Here is a 21,395-nt window from a genome sequence, read left to right on the forward strand (position 1 = left end):
TTCTATCCAGCCCAGTCACATACAGCACTACATATGTTAAAGGCATCATTACATGAGAGAATAAAGATACCAGTAATACATATAATTACCTGGATTCTGAGCCATAAATCCCACTACAGAGCCTTAGAGGAAATGATTCAAGATTTCATGATAGGTACGCAGTTCATATTGGTCATTACAGTTCTAGCCAACTTTGTATATCACATAAGCTGCATGCAGAGAGCAGAAGGCTGGTGGGTGGGGTGGAGAGAATCATTAAAGTAGAGACAGAAGAGCTGGCAACTGCAGCAGCTTGACCTTGTGGAGTTTCTAAGTAGTCATCCATTCAAGGGTAAGTGTGTTTGGGAGTCTAGAAGAGAAAAGGGAGTATTGCCTTCTAATCCCAGGGATACCCAAGGTCTTTGAGGAAGAGAAGCCCTAGTTCCAGAGACAGAAACATCTTAATGCAGGCCTGACCCTCCCTGCAGCTCTGCTGGGCCTCTTCCTTCCTATAAGAGCAATAATGCTATTGGTCAAGTCTCATCACAGTTACAAAGTAATAGCCTTATAAAGGACACTGAGGATGTTAATGTTGAAAACAACAAGAAATGCTGAACGAATATCCGAAACCTCAGCAGGGAATGCAATTTGGCTGGTCACATGCTTTACTTCCATCATCCTTGTCTCCAAAATCTTGTGGAGCCCTGACCCCACAGAGCTTTCATCGAGTCTCAGAGAGCTCAGGACAATACTGTGTTTCCCTTCAACACCTGCCAAGAGAAATCTGATGGATCTTTGTTTCATCAGCTTGCAGAAATGGAGGGGATAATCTAGTTTTTGGATTTCAAAAAATACTGGGATAGTAGTCAGATTTAGAGTGGCACAAGGGAGATTTAAATATTTCAAAACAGAAGTGGAAGAATCAGGGAATATGATGTACTGGAACTCACCTGAGTGATACACTATATACTGCAAAATGCAGCTCCTTTAGTGACAACAATAATGTATCAGGAACATACTACATTTCACTGAAACATCAGCAGCACAACAATGGCCACTGAGGATAAACATTGACAGAGTTAATTCAGACAGGGTGAAGGTTCTGAAATTGAGTTAGAGCACATTATGGACTACAACCTGGGAAAAAAAATCCCCTCAGTGAACATAGGGATCATTGGAATAGCCAACATACCTTCTCAGATTTTGATTAATGGTGCTGGATGTAGGTTTTCTTTGAAATTATTCTTTAGTTTCACATATCAAATAAGACGATGATCTTTTCTTATGGCGAAAATATTTTGAAATCAAATGTTATAATTTAAGGCACCAAATAAAAACTAGTTTTGAATCCATTCGTGTGACTCTTGCTTATTAATACCATGTTCTAAATCATTCTGCACACAGCAGTTCAAGGGGACACCAAACAATCTATTATGGTGTATTATGTTTATAACCATCATGCTGCCTGCTTCCTTTCCCACTTGGTTCTAGACAACATGTCACAATAGAGCAGTATGTGAAAAGGCGATACATTCATGGCATTTAGAAGTGCGACATCTCTCAATTATGAGAAGTAGTAGAAAATAATTGCAACTGCACAACAGAAATACAGACTACATCTAGAATGTTTTGTTGCCAGTGCATGACCTCTTTTGGTCACTTCACTAAATCAAAATGATTTAGTAGTTTATGCCAAGAAGTGTGTGTATCTAATCTAATCATCTAAAAGTAAAACCTTATGGTAGAACCTGGACTAAACATAGCTTAAAACAAGGGCTTAATTTAATTAGGTGAGGACATTTCTAGCCTACATCAACATGAAGTGACATACATAAGTCAGAATTTACTAGCTACATCAGCTTTCCCAGGCTAATATGTTCAATAATGAACAAAACCAGGAAATACTGTTTGTATGTATTGTTATACAGCCATCCAATTCACTGTTTCTTTTTAAGCAATGCCAGTACAGTGGTCCTTTGAAATGTGGCTTTCTGATCATGCAGAATATAAATATTGATCACTTTCATTTCAGCTGGACAGAACATACTTCAGTTTATTTGAGGATAAGATATTCATGAAAGCTACTGTTATTTATCTCACTACTAAATCTCTCTGTTGTTTTTTCTCATTTCAAAAGGCTAGATTGTGCAGCTTTGAATGGGCACACCTACCCTGTAACTGCCCCTTCTGGCCAAGTATGGGTTTACTGAGGCCTTCCTCAGTTTCTCCTTAACTGAGGCACCCTTAAAAGAGTTCATACAGGCCAGATATTCAAACAGTCTTCTTCTGGGATCTCATTTATTATACCCAGCATGAAGTCTTTCAGAAGTAAACTCAAACCTTCAAAGTCTTCATCCCAGTTTCAGCTAGGCCCAGTCCCTCCTCCCTAAGGGTCTGTCCTCTCTAGCAATTCATTTATTTTTTCCCAGTCCCAACCTAAGCACCAGCCTTCCTCCCCAAGGGCCTGCATTTCTACTCTCTCTGTACATATTGCCTGGAGCTTGACCTCAGCTGATGTTCCCCCACTTCCCTGCCCGCAACAGCCTTCTTACTCCCTGAAGTGTCTGGAGGCACCTCCCAATCTGCAGCTATCATCCAGGTGAGGGTGATACAATACTTTAAATTACTGCAATTTAGAAACCTACTGCTGGATTGATAAGAGAGGTAACACATAGTTTGCAACTTGGGGATTTTATCACATTTTATCAGGAACAAGCATGAAGGAAAAATAGGAAAATTAAGTAAAAGCTGGAAGAGCAGTTCAATGGCTAAAACAAAGTATTAATGTAAAATAAGTCTGTTAAAAGAAAATCATTATAAAATACTTGGTTAGTTTTAATGTTATTTTAAATTACTGTAGTTTGTAAAGTGTCATATTAAAAACATTGGGTAAAATCCTGGCTCCATTTATGTCAATAGGAATTTTGCCGTTGTCTTCAGTAGGGACAGGATCTCATCCATTATGTACAGTTAAGTTACAATTTAATTTAACCTATCTTTCTAATAACAAACAGTGGGACACATAGCAAGTTTTGGCACTTTCTTTCATGAAGGACAAATCTGAATCTGTGATTAATTACCTCTTCTGCTCAGAAAAGGACTTCCAGCAGAAACACACAGAAGCATGTCTCTCTCTATTTCATCCCATGACTGGAGTGGCTCACCATCCGGTGTATACAGAGCCTTGGCAGGCTGTTGCATATTTAGCCTGGTGGTGCAGTTATCCAGCAGCTGAAATGGAGAAAATGGTGTTGATACTGAGCACTGCATACAGATGCACAGACTTATGCTGTAGAATAAACACAGAAATACAGTTTGCCAGACATGGTAGAACACCACCAAACAGATGATGAAAGAGATGTTACAGAACCTCATGCTGTAGAATCTTCTCTGGATCCCAGACCTGAAATCCTTATTCAGGCAAACCTTTCATTAATGTTCATGAGAATTTTGCCTGAGAAAGGAGGTCAGGATTTGGTCCATACAGAGAAAGGCAGCAGAGACAGAAACAACACTGTAAAGAGAATATGAACAGAAAGCAATAGGGACATTCTATTAGACATTTTAAAAATAAGCACCAAAAAAATAAAGACCAAAATTAATGAACCTTCAAATTACATATATTTGTCTGCATGTGAATGGTTAATATAATTATATTGGCTCCCCCATTTAGCTCTTTCTGGATTTATGGAATGCTTTAGCTCAGTGTTTGGGCAATTTCAAGAATTTTATCTGTGGTTTGGTCTTAAGATCAGTGTATAGTTTCAGAATGAGACAAAGAAAAAGGCCTTAAAAATGTATGTCTCAATCTACATAGACACATTTAAATACATACACAAGGTTATATAAATGACTATATGTATATAAATGAATACTTGTTTTATTATATTATTCTAACTCTTCTAGATAGGTATTACACACTTCAACCATTAAGTAAATAAGTCAAGATAATAAACTCATTGTTCCAAACAGAAGTTGAAAATATACAAAAATCTAATAATTCATGGCTGCTCTGCTCTCAAATCTGAAAGAGAATTCATTGGAGCCTATTGTAAGAGTTGCTCTGGCTCCCAGAGACACTCCACTGGGGCAGAGGGTGAAAGCCACTGCAATACAGAGGGAGAAGCTATGAGAGCAGCCTTGGCATGGGAAGGAGATTGTACCCCTGAGTCACTTTGATGCCAGAGCAGGAGGCAAAAACTACTTTAATGCCAGGCTTGGAGCTACTACTTTATGCAACAATACACAATGTGTGGGGGAGAGGTGGATGGACAGCAGCTGTAATAATTCAAAGGACCGGGTGGCTGCATTTGGAGGTCTTGGAGAGGACAGCAGTTATTGTAGAGGAGAAGGAAGCAGTAACAGAAGCTGGGAAACTGTGGGCAGGATAGGCATGTGTGATTCTGATAACCTGGGTCTCACATACATGTATTATATACAATAATAACTCAGCAAATATTGGAGGAGATACAATTTCATCTTGATGTTCTGATGACTACACAACCCACTTCACCTTTGCTCCTGTGCTTTTGTCATGTTTCTGAAGCCCGCATACTATAAAGAGAAAGGCTAGGAATCTCCTTTGAGGGTCCTTGAAATAAGCAATTAAAACAGAGTGGGTCAGATGGTAGTGCAAACACCACTGGTTGTCAAAAAATGAAAAAAAAAAAGGTTACTTTGTAAACAATTCACTTGAGTTACCCCCTCTGGCATACAGGGGTGGGGCCAAAGGCATTCCATTACATCACTTGACCTGATTACCCTATTGCAATCCCACGGAAGGTCTGCTGAGGGACCAGCAGAGAGGGAGCTTTATCTTACAGTTGGGGCTCCGTGAGAGCTCTGCCTGCACTGGCTGCATGAAGTGATGCAAATAATCAGTGCATTCCCCAGCCAGCATGATCACACTTCCTTTCTGGCCTTTTGGGAGATGTACTGGTTAGATGTGACCTCTCAGGCAGAGCGAGAGTTGCAGATGCTTTGTGTTGGCATGCACTTTCCCCTTATCATGGCCCTATCTTCTTGGATCACATGGCTGAATTTGGCTTATGACCTAAAATAATGTAATTATTTAAATTTAGGATAATCCTATTCAAAGGTCTACTTTAACAAATGATATTTCCTACAATAATGAAAACAAATAGAAATACATTTGTACATTTGTTTATGAGAAAATATTCTATATCTAAGAATTAGCATATACTGATGAGCTTTACAATTCTGCCATTGTATGCATGAACAGAAAGCTAAGGACTTTTTACCCTGGTAATTTGATGATGTACCATATAAACTGCTACTGCCTTGGGTCACAGTATATCACACATTCTTTTGCCTGAATTGTTTCCATTATATTGTTAAGGGTATCTGCAGAAAGTCCATTTAAGAGATTTTTTTGGTAGTTACATCATGTTGGTTTTAGTTTACTAAGGGGCATCACCTCACAGACTATAGAGAAGAATCAAATGAATCCAAGGAAAATCTGCCATAATGGGAAAAGTGTGTTTTCCCTTTTTTCTGCATTAAATATATATTAATCTTGCTAAATCATAATAAACTCTGACTCCTAGAGCCAGATTCTCTGCTGATGTAATTCCAACACAGAATTCAACCCTTAAAAGTCCATGTTTTCCTTAACAGGTTTTGAATCCTTATTGAAGCCATCTTTTAGCAATAGGCAGCACTTTTGAAAGACTGATTTCTTCTGCTGTACTTTACCTCTGAAATTGTTTTTCCCCAGGCATAAACTCCTTGCTCAGGTTTATAACCATTTCGGTAAGCCCACACTCTTTTTGCAGATGGTTGATCATACAGACATCTGTGTTTGGATGACAGCAGTTTAGATGAAAATGGAGAACTTCTTTTGAACTGTGATGCTTGAACCTCCGAGAAGTGTGTCTATAATGAAAAGATTTCAGAGGATGTGAAGTTAACATAGGTGCCATATCCCTTTATAGTATTTTATGTATAGCAAAATAGAAAATGTAGGAAAAGAACAGAATAATCTATTTTAAGTACAATAATATCATAAACAGTGAGGGCTATATGATTATCTCAATCCATCCCACTGAATGATGATTGATACTTAACTCAGTGGAAGTCTGTGAGCAGATTGTGATTATGTGGCCCTAAAATTAAGACCAAAGCAGATTGTGAAGAACTTCAAAAAGATCTCACAAAACTAAGTGATTGGGCAACAAAATGACAAATGAAATTTAATGTGGATAAATGTAAAGTAATGCACGTTGGAAAAAATAACCCCAACTATACATACAACATGATGGGGGCTAATTTAGCTACAACGAGTCAGGAAAAAGATCTTGGAGACATCGTGGATAGTTCTCTGAAGATGTCCACGCAGTGTGCAGAGGCGGTCAAAAAAGCAAACAGGATGTTAGGAATCATTAAAAAAGGGATAGAGAATAAGACTGAGAATATATTATTGTCCTTATATAAATCCATGGTTTGCCCACATCTCTAATACTGTGTACAGATGTGGTCTCCTCACCTCAAAAAAGATATTCTAGCACTAGAAAAGGTTCAGAAAAGGGCAACTAAAATGATTAGGGGTTTAGAGAGGGTCCCATACGAGGAAAGATTAAAGAGGCTAGGACTCTTCAGCTTGGAAAAGAGAAGACTAAGGGGGGACATGATAGAGGAATATAAAATCATGAGTGATGTTGAGAAAGTGGATAAGGAAAAGTTATTTACTTATTCCCATAATACAAGAACTAGGGGTCACCAAATGAAATTAATAGGCAGCAGGTTTAAAACAAATAATAGGAAGTTCTTCTTCACGCAGCACACAGTCAACTTGTGGAACTCCTTACCTGAGGAGGTTGTGAAGGCTAGGACTATAACAATGTTTAAAAGGGGACTGGATAAATTCATGGTGGCTAAGTCCATAAATGGCTATTAGCCAGGATGGGTAAGAATGGTGTCCCTAGCCTCTGTTCGTCAGAGGATGGAGATGGATGGCAGGAGAGAGATCACTTGATCATTGCCTGTTAGGTTCACTCCCTCTGGGGCACCTGGCATTGGCCACTGTTGGTAGACAGATACTGGGCTAGATGGACCTTTGGTCTGACCCGGTACGGCCTTTCTTATGTTCTTATGTTCTTAAATTGCCTAATTGGAATTGAGATACTATATGTTGTAGGATGTATATTTTATGATCAGGACCTCACGTGACCGACAGTGAGAGACAATAGCTATAGGATTATATAGTATCCCTATACTCAGCCATAACGCTCAGTGATATAAAATTGGGCTTCTCTCTCATGCTTAAATATACAAGACAATGAATCTATAATACATAGTGTAAATACTCATATTATGAATAATAATTTATCCAATCAGGTTTTGAAAAATGACTTGTTACGATGAACTGTGCTTTATCTCTTAATTACATCATAGATATGTCAACACGCTCTAATGCCATAGTATTGTTTCTTTTCACCAATTTGTACAAAGCCCATGAGCCTTCAAGACAGTTTTGATTAAAATATTTCCAAAACCAAAGAGTGGAAGTTTTCCAAGATCTTGTACATACATCCAATCTTAAATTTTTTCCTTTGTTTTGGTATATACTATAATATTGACTGATTAACCATATAGATGGAAACTACTTTTTTGAGTCTGGATGTCTCTAATGAAATTAGAACAGGAGTACTTGTGGCACCTTAGTCTCCTGTTCTTTTTGCAGATACAGACTAACATGGCTGCTACTCTGAAACCTGTCTAATGAAATTAGTATTTCACTGTTTGATCTTCTCACATATTCAGATATAGCCTTAGGAATGATTAGCATTGAAACTATCAAGCCCATTTTACTATGCTGGATATAATTGCTCATGCACATATCTATAGGGCCTTTTTCATCTTCCTTATTAAGATAATTCTTGGGCTCCATTGAGTCTCATAAACTCATAGACATTAAGGCCAAAAGGGAGCATTGTGATCATCTAGTCTGACCTCCAGCACAGAATCTTACATGTCCCCTTCTGTAATAGACCCATAACTGCTGGGTGAGCTACTGAAGTCCTCAAGTTACAGAGAATCCACCATTTACTCTAGTTTAAATCAGCAAGTGATCCATGGCCCATGCTACAGAAAAAGGCAAAAACCCTCTGTGGTCTGTGCCAATCTGACCTGGGAGAAAATTCTTTCCCAAACCAAAATATGGCAGTCAGTTGAACCCTGAGCATATTGGAAAGACCCATCAGCCAGACACCTGGGAACAAATTCTCTGTAGTAACTCACAGTCCTCCCCATCTAGTGCCCCATCTCTGGCCATTGGGGATTTTTTGCTACTAGCAGTCACAGCTGAGCCACATGCCATTGTAGGCAATCTCATCATACCATCCCCTCCATAAACTTATCAAGTTCAGTCTTGAAATAAGTTAGGATTTTTGCCCCCACTGCTCCCCTTGGAAAGCTGTTCCAGAACTTCATTCCTCTGATGATTACAAACCTTCATCTGATTTCAAGCCTAAACATGTTGATGACCAGTTTATATCCATTTGTTCTTGTGTCCACATTGGCACTTAATTTGAATAACTCCTCTCCATCCCCTGGTATTTATCCCTCCAATGTATTTATAGAGAGCAATCATATCTCCCCTCAGCCTTCACTTGATTAGACTAAACAAGCCTAGCTCCTTGAGTCTTCTCTCACAAGGTAGGTTTTCCATTCCTTTGATCATCCTAGTACCCTTTTTTGCACCTGTTCCAGTCTGAATTCATCTTTCTTAAACATGGGAAACCAGAATTGCACACAGTATTCTGGATGAGATATCACCACTGCCCTGTATCATGGCAATAACACTTCCCTATCTCTACTGGAAATACCTTACCTGATGCAACCTAGGATTGCATCAGCCTTTTTCACAGCCACATCACATTGGTAGCTCATGGTCATCCTGTGATCAACCAATACACCCATGTCTTTCTCCTCTGCTGCTTCCAACTGATAAGTCCCCAGCTTATAGCAAAAATTCTTGTTGTTAGTCCCTAAGTGCATGATCTTGCACTATTAAATTTCATCCCATTTCTATTCCTCCAGTTTTGAAGGTCCTCCAGGTCCTCTGCTATGATATTCCAGCCCTTCTCCATATTGCAATACCTCCCAACTTTGTGTCATCCACAGGTTTTATAAGCTCATTCCCACTTTTCGTGCCAAGGCCATGAATGAAAATGTTAAATAAGACTGGTCCCAAGACTGATCCCTCAGGAGCTCCACTAGTAACCTCCCTCTGCCTGACAAGTCACCTTTCAGTCTGACTCGCTGTAGTCTCCCCTTTAACCAGTGCCTTATCCACCTTTCAATTCTCATATTAATCCCCATATTCTCCAATTTAACTAATAATTTCCACGTGGAACTATATCAAATGTCTTGCTGAAATCATGTAGATTAGATCTACTAAATCTAAAAAATCAGTTATCTTCTCAAAGAAAGAGATCAGATTGGTCTGGTACAATCTACCTTTTGTATAACCATGTTGTATTTTATCCCAAATACTGTTTGAAAACCTTGTGTGTGTATTTGGCAGCCTGTGAATACTTTTTCAGATAATGAACTATATAGGCTGTACTGAGTCACATGATCAGTGTATCATAGGACTAGTGTAAAATCTAACCTTGTGATAAAATTCCTCAACAACATTAATGCTGTTTTTAATTTTGGAATATTGATACAGATTGTATTTTATACCTCGGTATGTTGTATATTTTCCATGAGTCTCATCTCTTCTTCGGTTTCTTCAGTCCAGCCTCCTTCTACTACTACAGGCTGAACTGGGCTTTTTGTGGGCACCAAGGTGGATGGTTTAAAGGCTGTTATTCGTCGCCCTGAGGCAGAGAAATTTCAAAATAACTCTTGTAAAACTATGTTTTCTTACTTTGATGGTTTATTTTATTTTTTTCTTACCTCTGGTCACAGAACTTTTAAAGCTATTAGTCCTAAAATACTAAGTATCATTTGTAAAAACAAACAGTACACATAGCAAGCAAGGCCAGGCAGTGATCGAGACAGACATATCTATGCAGACCAAGTAAAAGCCTAATGTGAACACCACAGTCCAGATAAATATTAGATAGAATTTCTAACTCGCAGCATCAATTTCATTTTCTTTCAGTCTGTAACATATGTTTTGTTCTCCCTCAATAAGAGATGATTAAGGGGGATATGATAGAGGTCTATAAAATCATGAATGGTGTAGAGAAAGTGAAGATGGAAGTGTTATTTAGCCCTTCACATAACACAAAAAACATGGATCACACAATGAAATTAATATGCAGTAGGTTTAAAACAAACACAAGGAAGTACTTCTTCAGCTAATGCACAGTCAACCTGTGGAACTCGCTGCCAGGGGATGTGAAGGCCAAAATATAAATGGATTCAAAAAATAATTAAATAAGTTCACAGAGGACAGGTCCAACAGTGGCTATTGGCCAAAATGGTCAGGGATGCAATTGCATGCTCTGGGCATCCCTAAACTTCTGACTGCCAAAAGCTGGGTCTGGACAATAGGGGAGGGGTCACTCAATAATTGCTCTCTTCTGTTCATTACCTCTGAAGCATCTGGCACTGGGCACTGCTGGAAAACAGGATACTGGGCTTGATGGACAATTGGCCTGACTGTATAGTTATTCTTATGTTCTTATGACAACCATGGGCCTTTTTGGTTTCCTACAGGAAGCAGCAGTCAAGCACATGGCCAGACTCTTTGTTTGGCTCTAACCCCTTCACACTGTTTTGCTGAGGCAGGATCCACAGGAGGCATAGAACTAGTATGGCCATTTATTGCTATACCATCCTCCCCTCAGCCTCCAGTGCAAAGGGTGCCTAGGGTTAACCACAACCAACTAATGTGTTTTTAAACATTATTGTCCCTCTCCACACTCAGGATATGTCTACACTAAACCTTTTTACCTTTAGTTAATTGATTGCCAGGTAATTTGAGGCACTGAACACATTTATAAAGTCTACTGTGAACACTACCCGAATATCTGTTTCCAGCACAAACCCTTAATCCTATCTGTTAAAACATGTTAGTGAATGCATTTTCTAACAAAATGAATTTTGTCTGCATAGAAAAGGCTTTCAACGTCCAAATACCTACTGAAGCTTCACATTTGCGATCAAATCGGAGTAGGTGAACCCAGTACCTGCATAGAGTCCAGTGAAACCAATGGGGCTTCATATGGGCACAAGGGATGGATCCTATTGCAGGGCCAGGGTCAGGATATTGGGTGCCCAAAGGCTAGTCTGCACATGCAAGTGGAAGTTGTACAGACAATTTAGTCAGCCACTTTGGAAATCAAAGTTTAGTTATAAATATCACAACAGTTTCAAATTAAATGCATATTGATACCAACCTTGCAGCTGTCTCATTTTATGTTTCATAGCATCTAGATCAGCCAAAATTTTGTCCTTCTCTAACCAGTTTTGTTTCTCTTGCCTTGCTGCCTTTTGCAAAGCTGTAATAAAAGAAATAAATAATATTTCTACTGGTTATTTTTCTTTGTAGTGGTTTGCATTAATAGGTTTTTTTTGGCTGACTGATTAGTATAATTGGATCTCTTTTAGCAAATAGTTTTTAAAGAACTTGAGAGTATTAGTGAGTTAAACAGATCCAATTACAGACAAGTAATTAAAATGTAAGTGTCCTAACAAAACAAAAAAAAACAAAAAACACCTCTCTGAAAGCATATGAAGCTTAAGGAATGTCTCTGCAGAGCAAGACACAAAGACATATTGATTTAACATGTACAGTACTGTACTACATTTACTTTTCCAGTATTGCATGCTTAAGTATAGCAGTAGAAGATTGGCTTAACATTTTTTTAAACATGCTCCTACTGATAGAAGACCTTTATTTGACAATGTTCAGACAATTAGTCCTCATTGTGAAACAAATACCTAGCACTATGCTTGAATCATTGCTCAACAGTCCATATACATCTTACTATCTACTTTGAATTTTATTGACATAGTGGGTATAATTTGGAGGTTGTTTTTAAGCTTCTGGATAATACATGTAATATATACTAGCCAAACCATTCTTTTTAGGTGTCCAATTGTGCAAAGATTTATGTATGTGATTAACTTTACTCAAGTGAGGAATGCAAATGTGATGTAGTTACAGCGGCATAACTTTTTCCCCGGATAAGATATTTAATTTTTATTCCTCACTAAAATAAAGTGTTTTAGAATTTGCTCTGAGATTTTCATTCTCTTTTGAAGGGCTTGCCCACATGGAGACTTAGTGCATGACAAACAAGGATGTAACTCTACAGAATCATAGCTTGCCACACGCTAACTAGCTCTGTGGACCCTGCTACTGCACTCTTAAAGTTCCATAGTGGTTTTGATCTATACCTGTTGTTTGAAATAGCAATTGGTCAAAGCACATTATGGAACTTCTAGAGCACAGTTGTAGGGTCCACAAGGAGACCTAGAGCACTGCAGGCTAGTGCATTGTAGATTTACATCCTGGCTTGCTGTGGATAAGCCCTAAGTATCTCACTTGTGAGAAAGGGGAAAGAAACCCAGTATACGCATACCATCCAAAGGTAGAAAAGGTTCTCCACAGGAAACCCAGACCTCTATAGGATTTCTGAGGATGATGGTGAGCAAAGAATCATCTATCATGTTCAAACTGTCTGGAGTCATCAAGGATAATTCTGACTTTATCTTCGCTTTCTCCATGTACTTATCTTTGTATTTGGAAAGAAACAATTACAAAGTTTATCTTTATATCACTTTACCCTAAAGAGTTTTTTCTCATCTTATTACAGTAGAACCTCAGAGTTACAAACACCAGAGTTACAAACTGACTGACCGGTCAACCACACACACCTCATTTTGAACTGTAAGTATGCAGTCAGGCAGCAGAGACAAAAAACAAACAAAAAACAAACAAATCAAATATTGTACAGCACAATATTGTGTTAAATGTAAACTGCTAAGAAAAAGGGAAAGTTTAAAAAAAGATTTGACAAGGTAAGGAAACTTTCTGGGCTTGTTTTATTTAAATTAAGATGGTTAAAAGAAGCATTTTTCTTCTGCATAGTAAATTTTCAAAGCTGTTTAAGTCAAATGTTCAGCTGTAAACTTTTGAAAAAACAACCATGACACTTTGCTCAGAGTTATGAACATTTCAGAGTTATGAACAATCTCTGTTTCTGAGGTGTTTGTAACTGAGGTTCTACTGTAGTTTAATTTAGACTGCACCACACAATTTTTTTATCCTTCTGTTCACATACTGGATATGAAGAATATTAAGATGAACATATTAAGATAAACTGTTCATTACTTATAACAACTAACAAAAGCTTAAATAGATAATATTTGCAGCACACAGGAATGTGGCACAGTAGTAATATAGAAGAGTGATACATAATAGAAAGAACAACGGGATGGGGGAAAGTGGTGATTATAAAGAGCATTTTATATATAGGAAAGGGAGCAAAAGTGATCAAATCTGAAGCACTGCTATTTGAGGACAAAGCAAGCGTGCAAATGAAGGTCTCACAAGGATAGGTTAAGTACAAGCAGATAAGAAACTTTGGGGTTTCTCCCATTGCTTTAGAAAACTCTTAGGAATTATTCACCACTAGTTTAAATATACTGTACTTGAATATTATGGCAGACCCATTGTGATGTTGTAATTAAGGTTGTGTTCCGTTTTGCACTTGCAGTGGGAGTTCAGCCTGTTTGTTTGAGATGAAAAACACAGTATCTTTGCTCCAAGTTTCAGCATGTAATCTGAGAAAAGCTAGAATTTTCTGAAGAAGTTTCCAGAAAATCAGTTACTTAGTTTCAAAGTTTGAATCAATTGAAAATTGGCCCTCAAAAGTTCACATGCTCAGTCTCATGATTAATTGGGCCCCTTTATCTTAAAAACTACAAACTGTACAAATGGCCAAATTTCGTATATAGTTCAGTGAGAGTCTGGTGGGCTCTCTGGGGTTATGTAATTATTTGATTCATTATCAATTTATTATTTGTATTACCATAGTGCCTAGGAGTCTTAATCATGGACCAGCATGCCTTTGTGCTAAGCACTGTACAAACACAAGACAAAAAAAAAGATGCTCCCTGCCCCAAAGAGCTTACAAATATATATATTAGGCGAGAGATAGCGGATGGATTTTAAAAAGTTGTTTGCAGTGTTGTCACCACGTTGATACCAGTATACGAGAGACACAAGGCAGGTGAGGTAATAACTTTCATTGGACCAACTTCTGTTGGTGAAAGAGACAGGCTTTTGAGCTCAACATTTGCAGCACACAGGAGGTTTTCAAAAGGAGGCTGGTGTCTTGGATGGTTTAGAAACAACAAATCCTGTATCTTAGCAGGGGGTTAAACTAGATGATCTTGACAGTCCCTTCTAACCCTATGGTTCTATGATTCGAAGACTACTGCTTCTGTGACTTCCCCGTGGCAAGTGCTACATATATAATGATCCAAATTAATGGCTCAATACAATTAAACAAACTAAAATAATGCTCAAAGGCAAGGCAAAAAAACAAATAAAAATAAATTTATGATGAAGCCTGAAGCTCACCAAACTCCAGGTGTGGTGGACTACTGTGGAGAATGAATCCCTAAGACTCAGCTGAGAAAACTCTGTGAGCAGCTGTACAGTGAGAATCCTAGGAAATGAGAGCATGATCTTATATTTTTGCTGCTGCAACAAGGCACAGGTGGCAGAGTGTCTCTCACGACCAGGTCCCAGACCATTAAGATCAACACAAGCAATTGCATCTGGAAGTCTACAGGACACCACTACACCATAACACGGCTTATTGTATGATATAACAAAAGCCCCTTTATGTATTTACAGCCTTGTTATTCACAGGTAGTGGTAGTTTTCCAACACCAATAAAAAGAATGAATATGTTGTGAAAATACAATACTGCTTGTTTATTCCACAGGAAGAACATAACTTAACATAAATATTTTTGAAAATTGTACCCACAGTCACTTTTGTTTAGTGCAGCACTGAACTGTTTTTAGCTCATTTTTATATTTATTTTGAACAGCAGATCACTATAACTTCAGTGGTTTGAGCATTAGCCTACTAAACCCAGGGTTATAAATTCAATCCTTGAGGGGGCCATTTAGGGATTTGGGGCAAAAATCTGTCTGGGGATTGGTCCTGCTTTGAGCAGGGGGTGGGACTAGATGACCTCCTGAGGTCCCTTCCAACCCTGATATTCTATGATTTAAAAACAAATCTTTTTTCATGTTCTCTATAGAGTGATTTGAATTTGGTGTTGCTTTCCCTTGTCTAGTTTTCCCTCTTTTATGTATTTATTTTTGCTGTATGATTTGCTATTCGAACACAGTATCTTTGTGAAAGGGGCTTATCGTATTTCTTTCCCATCTATTAATTCTGTAAGCAGCATGCTAGCACATATGAGGCCTCTCATTAAAAGCAGCTGACCTTGTATTAGGCATACTTCCATTTCTTATCAACAAAGAATCCTGTGGCACCTTATAGACTAACAGACGTTTTGCAGCATGAGCTTTCGTGGGTGAATACCCACTTCTTCGGATGCAAGAAGTGGGTATTCACCCACTTGCATCCGAAGAAGTGGGTATTCACCCACGAAAGCTCATGCTGCAAAACGTCTGTTAGTCTATAAGGTGCCACAGGATTCTTTGTTGCTTTTACAGATCCAGACTAACACGGCTACCCCTCTGATATTTCTTATCAAGTTTCTTATCAAGTTTGCTGGTAGGGTCCATACCGGCAGAGCCGCTGACAGGGGAGGCAAAAGGGGCAGGGACATTAAAGCGCTGCTGCCGCAGTGCTTTAAGGACGGTCCTTTGCCGTGGCAGCGCTTTAAGGTTTCTGTGCCCCCTCCCCTGGTCAGCGGGCCGGGTGGGGGTGCAGCAACATTAAAGTGCTGCTGCGGCAAAGGACCCTGTGGTGCTTTAATGTCCCTGCCCCTTTTGCCCCGCCCACCCTAGCCTCCAACGGGCAGAGGGGGCAAAGGGAGCAGTTGCCCTGGGGCCGATTTAAAAGGGCCTGGGGCTCCGGACACTGCTGCCGCTAGTGCAGCAGCAGCATCCAGAGCCCCGGGCCCTTTAAATCAACACGGGAGTCCTGGGCAGCATGGGCCAGGGCGCCTGGAAGGGCTGGTTAGGGGATGCTGGCCCCCCAGCCCCGCCCTTTCTGCCATAGGCCCCGCCCCTGGCCCATACCAGTAAGTGTCCTGACTTACTTTCACCCCTGCATATAATCAACTCTTTATTATTGGCTTTCATTGAACTTTAGCTTCATTTAAGAGAGAAGGGAAGGTGGTATTGATTGTCTGTGGGGAAGTGTGAAGGGGGAAGTTATAGTCACAACATCTGGGCAAGGTGAGGGCTTGCATGGGGATGGAGTCAGAAAGGAAGGTTATTGGTCAAGAATAAGAAATTAGGAAAGGGTAAAAGCAGTAAAGTAGGCCTGGAATACATCAGTATAATGCAGAAGTTACATACAGAGCTAAATAAATAACTTGTAGGGGGAGATTTTCAAAGGTACCAAGGGAAGTTAGGTGCTCAACTCTCATGGAACTTCAATAGGAGTTGGATGCCTACCCCCTTTTTGTGCCTTTGAAAAAAATCTCCTCCTTAAATCTCAAGTTGTTGTCCTCTCCCCCACCTCTTTCTGTTTGTACCTTGATTATTTAGGCCCACGTAGAGCCCATTGCAGACTCCGGGCCAGTTCTTTGGAGCAGGGGTCTACCTTTTTATGTAACCGAGAAAGGGCCTACTAAGCTTTTTGGGGTGGCATTTTCAGAAGTGCTCAAGCAACTTATGAGCACAACTCTTATAGGATTCATGATTCTTAGACGTTTAGGCACTTTTGAAATTCCTACCCTTGGAAGTAATATACACCTTATAATAAATGGTAATGGTAATTAGGGCCATCAATTAACTGCAGTTAACTCAAGCAAAACTAATTAACTAGATTAAAACAATTAGTCGCAATTAATTACAGTTTTAATTGCACTATTAAACAATAATAGAATACCAATTTATATTTATTATAAATATTATTGGATGTTTTTCTACATTTTCAAATATTTTGATTTCAATTACAACATAGTATATGAAGTATACAGTGCTCACTTTATTTTTTATTACAAGTATTTGCACTGTAAAAAGATAAACAAAAGAAATAGTATTTTTCAATTCACCGCATACAAGTCCCGGTTAACGTTGTTTCATTGTTACGTTGCTGATCAATTAGAGAACATGCTCATTTAAAGTTGTACAATGCTCCCTTATAACGTTGTTTGGCAACCGCCTGTTTTGTCCACTGTTTGCAGCCTGTTGGAGCTAGTTGGGAGTGGGGGTGGAACCAGGGTGGACTGGCAACCCCCATATCAGCTCCCCTAAGTTCCCTGTGCGGCAGCCGCCCAGCAAGCTATCAATTGCCAGGCAGTTCAGCTGTCCCTCCCCGCACTGCCTGCTCCTGCCCTCTGCCTTGGAGCTGCTCCCGGGAGCATACTGCTTGCTGTGTGGGGGAGGCACAGGGGAAGAGGGGTGCTAATGTCAGGGTGTCCCCCCTTCCCCTGCTCCTGTACCTTATCGCCACAAAGAAGGGGGGGGGGACATGACAGGGCTCAGGATGGAGGGAGCTTGCTGGCAGCAGCTGCTATCTCAACTTGCTGATCTACTTTAAAAGGTAATGTACTTAGAGTGGGGTCAGCGTACTTAAAGGGGCAATGCACTTATCTCTCTCACACACGGTGTGTGTCTCTGTCTCTCTCTGCCATGCTGTCTCCCCGCCCTCCATTTGTGCTGCCTTGTAGAGTGTGAGGCTACATTAACAACAATGTGTTAACCCTTGAGGGCTCAGCCCAGTGCTAGTTCATCATTTAGAAGTAAGGCATTCCCTGGGAAATATCCCACCCTCTTCCACACTCTGACGTCACCACCTCAACAAAGCTTCATAATCATCATTGCTGTGTACAGTATTAAATTGTTTGTATAAAACTTATACTGTGTGTGTGTATATATATATGAAATATAGTCTTTTGTCTGGCCAAAAAAATTTCCTGGAACCTAACCCTCCCTCCCCCCCCTTTACATTAATTCTTATGGGAAAATTGGATTCGCTTAACATCGTTTTGCTTAAAATAGCATTTTTCAGGAACATAACTACAACGTTAAGCGAGGAGTTACTATAGTGCAATCTCTATCATGAAAGTGCAATTTACAAATGTAGATTTTTTTTACATAACTGCACTCAGAAACAAAACAATATAAAACTTTAGAGCCTACAAGTCCACTCAGTCCTACTGCTTGTTCAACCAGTTGCTAAGACAAGCAAGCTTGTTTATATTTACGGGAGATAATGCTGCCCAATTCTTATATACAATGTCACCTGAAAGTGAGAACAGGCATTCACATGACACTGTTGTAGCTGGAGTTGCATGGTATTTATGTGCCAGATATACTAAACATTAATATGCCCCTTCATGCTTCGACCGTCATTCCAGAGGACATGCTCCCATGCAGATGATGCTCATTAAATAATAATGTGTTATTTAAATTTGTGACTGAACCTCCTTGGAGAGAATTGTATGTCTCCTACTCCATGGTTTTACTCGAAATCTGCCATATATTTTGTGTTATGGCAGTCTTGGATGACAACCGAGCATATGTTGCTGGATTTAAAACACTTTCACTGCAGTTTTGACAAAATGCAAAGAAGGTACCACTGAGATTTCTAAAGCTAGCTATAGCACTTTACCCAAGATTTAAGAATTTAAAGTGCCTTCCAGAATCTGAGATGGATGAGAAGTCTTAAAAGAGCAACACTCCAATGCAGAAATGACAGAACCCAAACTACCAGAAAAGAAAATCAACAAACTGAATGTGCATAAGTCCACACTGCTTTGGTTTGTTATCAAACAGAACTCATCATCAGCATGTTAAATGTCTACACAATTGCCCAATCAGAATTCCTCAACATCTGAAGATTCATTCATGCCTATGATCTTTGCATCAGCACCCAATTGGAAAGATTTGATGACATTCAGCACACTCTAACTGGGTCTCTGAGTGTGCCTGGAGAATACTATTGCATATGGTTTCTGAATGCCAACTCTAGCAAGACACAAGTGCACAGCTTCCACCTGGCCAACCACCATCAGGCCAAGCAAAAACTCTGGGGGATGGTACTATCCTTGAATATTTTGAACATCTGGTGTACCTTGGGGTCACATTAGACTGACACTAACATTCAAAGAGCACATCGAGAAACTGAAAAAAACCGTGAACTCCAGGAACTGTGAATCCCAGAAACTGGCCAATACAAAATGAGGAGCTGACCCAAAGAAACTCTGTTACTCAGTTGTGGAGTACTGTGCTCCATTATGGTCATTCACACAATGCACACAAAACAGATACTGAACTCAATCAATCCTGTAGGCTCATCACAGGGACTTTGAAACCAACTCCCACTGTATCATTATACTACCTCATGACAAAATGGTGGGAAATGCCGATGTTCCTGAAGAACCTGATTCCTTCAGAACAACACCCTGAGGCACTGACCTCGAATGAAAACACTTCCATATTCCAAATCGAGAGAGAGTTGGGGTGGCAAAGACTGGTGACAATATGGCCAACTGGAAACTGGAAAAATGAGTCCAAATGTGAAACACTAGACAAACACTTGAACACTGCCTGATGCAGTACACCATGTCAACATCCTGTACCCCTCAGGAACTATTTGAGATAAGTGACAACACGAGGTCTTGGCTGCAGTTTTGGAGTGACAAGCTATGACAGTGGACACACAAAAAAAGGATCTGAGTCTCTAAGAATACATGGTACCATCAGAGGAGGCAGTTGAACATAATCTGAGTAAACTATGTAACATAATACTGTTGTAAAAAGCATGAACATCATTCTGGGATGTATTAGCAGGAGTGTTGTAAACAAGACACAAGAAGTAATTCTTCCACTTTACTCAGCACTGATAAGGCCTTATCTAGCATATTCTGCCCAGTTCTGGACACTGCACTTCAGGAAATATATGTACAAATTGGAGAAAGTCCAGAGAAGAGCAACAAAAATGATTAAAGGTCTAGAAAACATGACCTATGAGGAAAGACTAAAAAATTGGTCTTGTTTAGTCTGGAAAAGAGAAGACTGAGCGGGGATATGATAACAGTCTTCATGTGCATAAAGGTTGTTATAAAGAGGAGGGTGATAAATTGTTCTCCTTAGCCACTGAGGACAGAACAAGAAGTAACAGGCTTAAATTGCAGCAAGGTAGATTTAAGTTAGACTTTAGGAAAAACTTCATAACTGTAAGAACAGTTAAGCACTGGAACAAATTACTTAGGGGGGGTTGTGAAATCTCCCCATTGGAGGTTTTCAAGAACAATATAAACAAACACCTGTCAGGAATGGTCTAGATAATACTTAGTCCTGGTTCAGTGCAGGGAACAGGACTAGATGACCTATCAAGGTCCCTTCCAGTCCTACATTTTTATGATTCTATGCTGCAGATTAACCTGTTCTCCTGCCAGTGATTCTTGTCCAATCAAGAACATTCTTATATGAGTAGTTTGAGCATCACCAGTCACAGAACAAAGCAAAGTGGTTATGTCTTGCCAGCCTTAAGAGTGTGATACATAAGGTTAGTAGGCCATTATTCATTGCACATAGTAAAGCAATCAGCAGATGTTAATTTAGATATTTCCAATGATAACTGGACTTTTGTTTGTAGAAAACTGATATTTATGAATACTGACTTATTCAATAAGTAATATACTTTCCCAGTTTAATAAAGTATTTAAGCATTTGTTCAGCTTTAAGTGAGCAAGTCCATCTCTATTCAGGTAAGCACTTAAGCACATGCTTAATGCTCACTGAAGTCTTAAAAATTTAAGCACATGCTTAAATTCTTTGCTAAATTGGAGACTTTATAAGTGAAGACATCTAGTATTTATAGGAAAATAGGCCCAAACAGAAGTCCAGGAACTGAATGTCTCCAGACTTTGGGACGTTAAAAATTGTGAACCTGAATTTCATGGCTGAGGTCCATCTCTAGTAATTAATGCAATTCAAAAATAGAACTACTGTCTAACAAACTGCAAATTCACTTATTGTTAAAAAGCAGTTTAACTCTTTTGATGAATCTGTTCAAAAATCTTTACTAACTCACTTGATAGAATAATAAATTAAAAATGCATCCATAATCTCAATTCTCATTTAATTTTTATAACATTAAAGAAATCAATCTTTACACGTTTATATATAACAGCAAACCCAAAGATAAACTAGGATTGCCAGCTAACATCAGTTTATGTAAAATAGCTCAAAACCTGGTATGAAATGTATATCACCCTGCATATAAACAGTGGTCAGTAACTGATTTTGCAATAATCTGGCAC

The 21,395-nt window shown here is 39.2% G+C and overlaps 1 protein-coding gene across 4 annotated transcripts in view; it reads right to left on the reverse strand.

Moving 5' to 3' along the window:
- DCDC1 (doublecortin domain containing 1) overlaps positions 1-21,395 on the reverse strand; it is a 434,351-nt gene that overhangs the window by 17,974 nt on the left and 394,982 nt on the right. For 3 of the 4 annotated variants that reach the window (XM_045012463.1, XM_045012461.1, XM_045012464.1), the window contains 5 exons: positions 12,543-12,695; positions 11,355-11,456; positions 9,688-9,824; positions 5,695-5,874; positions 3,060-3,210 (listed from right to left, as the gene is read on the reverse strand). In XM_045012463.1, coding sequence (XP_044868398.1) covers positions 3,060-3,210; positions 5,695-5,874; positions 9,688-9,824; positions 11,355-11,456; positions 12,543-12,695 — 723 coding nt within the window. The remainder of the gene's footprint in view (positions 1-3,059; positions 3,211-5,694; positions 5,875-9,687; positions 9,825-11,354; positions 11,457-12,542; positions 12,696-21,395) is intronic. The other variant, XM_045012462.1, reaches the window with a different exon arrangement.

The sequence above is a fragment of the Mauremys mutica genome, chromosome 4 (assembly GCF_020497125.1).
Source record: "Mauremys mutica isolate MM-2020 ecotype Southern chromosome 4, ASM2049712v1, whole genome shotgun sequence".
Lineage (NCBI taxonomy): Eukaryota > Metazoa > Chordata > Testudines > Geoemydidae > Mauremys > Mauremys mutica.